The sequence below is a fragment of the Mandrillus leucophaeus genome, unplaced genomic scaffold (genome assembly GCF_000951045.1).
Source record: "Mandrillus leucophaeus isolate KB7577 unplaced genomic scaffold, Mleu.le_1.0 Scaffold410, whole genome shotgun sequence".
Taxonomy (NCBI): Eukaryota; Metazoa; Chordata; class Mammalia; order Primates; family Cercopithecidae; genus Mandrillus; species Mandrillus leucophaeus.
Genome location: NW_012104366.1, coordinates 39,666 through 44,052, shown reverse-complemented (window position 1 = coordinate 44,052; position 4,387 = coordinate 39,666). Strand labels below are relative to the sequence as shown.

Genomic DNA, 4,387 nt, shown 5'->3' with positions numbered 1-4,387 from the left:
AGCTCCGCCTCCCGGGTTTACGCCATTCTCCTGCCTCAGCCTCCTGAGTAGCTGGGACTACAGGCGCCCGCCACCTCGCCCGGCTAGTTTTTTGTATTTTTTGTAGAGACGGGGTTTCACCGGGTCAGCCAGGATGATCTCGATCTCCTGACCTCGTGATCCGCCCGTCTCGGCCTCCCAAAGTGCTGGGATTACAGCCTTGAGCCACCGCGCCGGGCCAGGATAGCAGTTTTTGACTTCTATGTTAACTCTGGTCTGCAGTCATCCCACCCCATTCACTGAAAACTTTAGCACCAGCTAAATCCCTGCCATCATGCTGCACTACCTCTGTATCAATGTGGAAGAGCCATTCAACACCCTTGCCTCTCTTTTTCATGAGGTCAACAATCTTTTCTTCCACTCAAATTCAGCCACCTATTCATAAATCATCTGCACTTACACCTTGCCATCACTATAACACCTCCAAAAATCTCTAAGACATTCCACCCTCTGACCATTATTTCCTATCCTGCTACTTGTTCTAGTACTTTCACTCCAATAATTCTCCAAACTCATTGAGCCCTCTGATCCTAACCACTTTTTCACAATCTTCCACCCTTACCTAGCCTTTCTTTCTTGTTCAGATTCCTTGTTCTAACACTATACACAATCAATTGAAAACTATAAAGTTTTAACTTCCTTTCTCCTCTTCTCCTCCGCTGTATTTACCTATCAAAGCCTCAACCTTGGTTAAATCCAACTCTCCTCTTAATCTCTGCCTGCGACCTTGCAACTGAACATTGCAAGAGAAGAATCAATCTGTGCTGAGTGGACTAACTTCAAATTTATAACACATATGCCAAATGGGCATCTAATACTGTCAGTAGTCCTACCTAACCCTAGAAAATGCACATTTCCTTTTTCCTAGATGATTATTTTGAACATTCTCCTTTTTAACTCTGAAAACTCCAACATCTACCCCTTTCCCACTCTCGGCTGATGAATTTGCTTCATGCTTTCAAGAGAAAATAAATCCAAATGGACAAGAATTACCTTGCCTTGTTACCACCAATTCCACCAACCTGTTTCCAAACTCATATATAATATACCTTCTCTTCTGTCAAAATGGAAAGTCTTCCTTCTCTCACCTAAGGCCAGTTTCTCCATTTGTGCTCTCAATCCCATCCCCAACTGCCTTCCCAACGACTTCACCCCTGCAAGTACCTCTTTCTCTTTTGTAACATTTATTTCTCCCTTTTACTTGGATCATTGCCATTGACACACAGAGTTGCCTTAATATCATTCATCTGAAGAAACCCGCTCCTGATTTCATATCCTTTACAATGTCTATTTCTCTGCTTCCTGTACCAGCAAAACTCCTCATAAGTGTTGCCTATACTTGCTGTTTCCACTTCATTACCTCTCATTCTTTCAACTCACTCTAACAGGATGTTATCCCCTTAACTCCAATAAACGAGCTCTAATCAATCAAAATAACCATTGAGCTGCATACTGGCAAAATCAAATTATCTCTAGTCCTGCTTTGGGACTCAAAAGTGTATATCACAATTGATTACTCCTATTGTCTTGAAAGGCTTTCTTCTCTATGCTACTTTGACATCCACTTGCACAGTTTTCCTCTTACTTCAATGGGCACCCCTTATTCTCTCTTGTTTTTTGTCTTCTACCAGACTTTTAAATGCCAGAGTGACCCAGGCCTCTGTCCCTGGCTCTCTTCTCTTCCCTATCTGTCTTCGCTTCCTAGGTGACATGAGCCAATCCTAAGGTTTTAAATATCATCTTCATTGTGATGCAATTCAAAAATGGCTCCCTAGCTCACACCTTTCCTAAGTTCCAGATTCATATATATAGTGGCTACCCTATATCTTTAGGTAGATATGCAATGAGCATTTTGACATGGCCAAAATAGAGCCACTGACATCACCCCAGATCCCATTTCCATCCACCAAATCTAGTCTTTTCCACCATAACCCTTCCCATTCAGAAAATGGATTCACCATCCATCCAGTTCTTCAGGTTAAAAGTCTAGATGTAAATCTCGATTCTTCTCTTCCCTCATACTCCATATATCAATATATTAGTAAGTTATATTGCTTATCTCCAAATGTATTCTGAATTTGATTACATTTTGCTGCTACAACTCTATTCTAAATCACCATAATCTCTTGTCTTTTACTATTGCAAAAAGTTCCTAACTGACCTCCCTATACCTACCTACTCTTGCCCCTCTGCAGTCCATCTTCCATGAGGTAGCCATGGTGATCTTTTCAAGGTATCAATCAAAACAGATTACTCCCCTGCTTAAACTGAATGGCTTCTCACTGCATCTAGAATAAAATCTAAATCCTTACACTAGCCAATAAAATCGTACATTATCTGATACCTTCCTACCACTATGATTCACACCTTTTTACTTTTCCTCTGACTGTGCTCCTACAGCACTAATCTTCCTTCCCTTTTTTAAGCACACCAAGTTCACTCCTACCTCAGGTCCTTTGCAGTTGATGTTTATTTTCTTCCTGGAACACTCTTTCTTCAGATCTCTACATGGCTGCCTCCTTGTGATGATTTATGCCTCAAGCCAACTGTCATTTCCTAAGGAAAGCTTTCCATGACTAACCTGGCTAAAGTAATGCACTCCCTACCCTCAATCACGCTCTACCACATCATTCTCTTTTACTTACTTCAGCACTTATTAGTGTCTGGAATAATTTTATTTGTTTATATTTTATCATATCTTTCGTATTTCTAGAATGTAAGTCATTGAGGGAGGTATTCTGGTTCTGTTTCCTGGCATCTCTCCAGCATTTAAAACATTCCCTGGTTTTGAGGATAAAGCAGAGACTGCAAAACAACAACAACAAACAAAATCAAAAACACTCCCTGGCATAAAATAAGTGCTCATCTTACAGTCTGTCTGTTCCTACTGTTCCTGTAAGTTTTCAATCACTGACACCCAAATACTCCCCATTACTAACCTTCACAAACTCCTCCCAATTATAGATCTCTACAAGTTCCCAACTATCACTCTCCACAGAACAATCATTAACCTCCACAGACCTCCAATCACTGACCACTAAAGAACCCTCAATTATTAAACCCAGCAATCCCCTCAAACTCCTGACCCCTTAGGCTTCTAGTCACAGAATCATAGAGGGTCCTCAATCATTAATTCCTACTAATCACCTCATTACTCAAAGCACAGTTATTACTGCTAGACATCACCTAATCACTGACTTGCATTCATCCCCAATTACCTTTTCTCCCCAAATGGCATACAAATCATCTACCATCCCCAGAGATACCTCAACATTCACTCCCCAAACTCCAACAGTCATATTCCCCCCTCACGGGCCCCCTGATTCCTCCATTACCCACTGACCGTCAAAGATACTGCTAATCAAACTTGCACAAACATCACCGTCACTGACTCCCAAGCCCCAATCCCTGATGCTCCCAGATGCTCCCAGTCACTTAATTTCCCAAATCCCAACACTGACCATCTTTGATAATCCAGGCTGTAACCACCATAGGCACCCATAATCGCTGGCTCCCATAGACACCCCAAACCGCCAACTCCCACAGTCCTTCCCTATCTCTGACACATCACAAAGTCCCCATTTCTGATCCCCTTCCAAACTCTGACATTCAGTGACTGCCAGAGACGCCTCCCCATCATTGTCTCTGAAGATCCCTCAGAATACTGATATCCTAAAGCCAAATCACTAACTCCACAGATAACTCAGAACACTGACCTCCCAAGAGACCCTTTAGCATCGATTTCACCAATTGCCAAATCACCTATCGTCACAGACTACTCCAATCACTGCCCCGCAATTAGACCATCTCTGACCGCCAAAACACCCTGCCTCATCACAGCCCTCACCGCGGCGCTGGCCTCGGGCTCGGACACAGCCATCTCCAGTGGTCGCCCGGCCTCTTTGATCGTTCCCGCACTTCTCCTCCGGTCCACGGACTCTGGCTTTGTCAGAATCCGGTAGCTGCTGGAGACCGACATGACGACTACCCGGAGAGGGGCCTTAGCGGGTCCGGCAACTGCGATGGCGGCGCCCTTCGGTGATAGCCTACGGGCGCGGCCATCTTGGCGAAGGGCCAGCCGTACAGCGGAAGTGCGGGGACTTCTGGGACAACGAGATAGGGAAGCGAAAGCCGGCGAGGGCGTTACTTACAGGGTGCGGGAGTGATGCAATCAGAGCGAGCCGGAACCCGGTTCGGTTACGCATTACAGGAGTGATCTGGGCCTGACAACTCACTGCCGGCGTTCGGGTCGCGTCACTGCCGGAAGATATTTTACAGAATTTGGAATTGCTTTTCCGAATACACGTCAGTGCAGCCAGCGGCTAGAAGTCCGGGAATCACAATGCTT

The 4,387-nt window shown here is 44.5% G+C and overlaps 1 protein-coding gene across 3 annotated transcripts in view; it reads right to left on the bottom strand.

The window, feature by feature from the left end:
* Positions 1-4,115, bottom strand: part of ZFP37 (ZFP37 zinc finger protein) — a 26,600-nt gene extending 22,485 nt beyond the window's left edge. For all 3 annotated transcript variants that reach the window (XM_011992440.1, XM_011992441.1, XM_011992442.1), the window contains exon 1: positions 3,887-4,115. In XM_011992440.1, the coding sequence (XP_011847830.1) occupies positions 3,887-4,018 (132 nt within the window). In that variant the 5' untranslated portion in view covers positions 4,019-4,115. The remainder of the gene's footprint in view (positions 1-3,886) is intronic.
* Between the last annotated feature and the right edge of the window lie 272 nt (positions 4,116-4,387).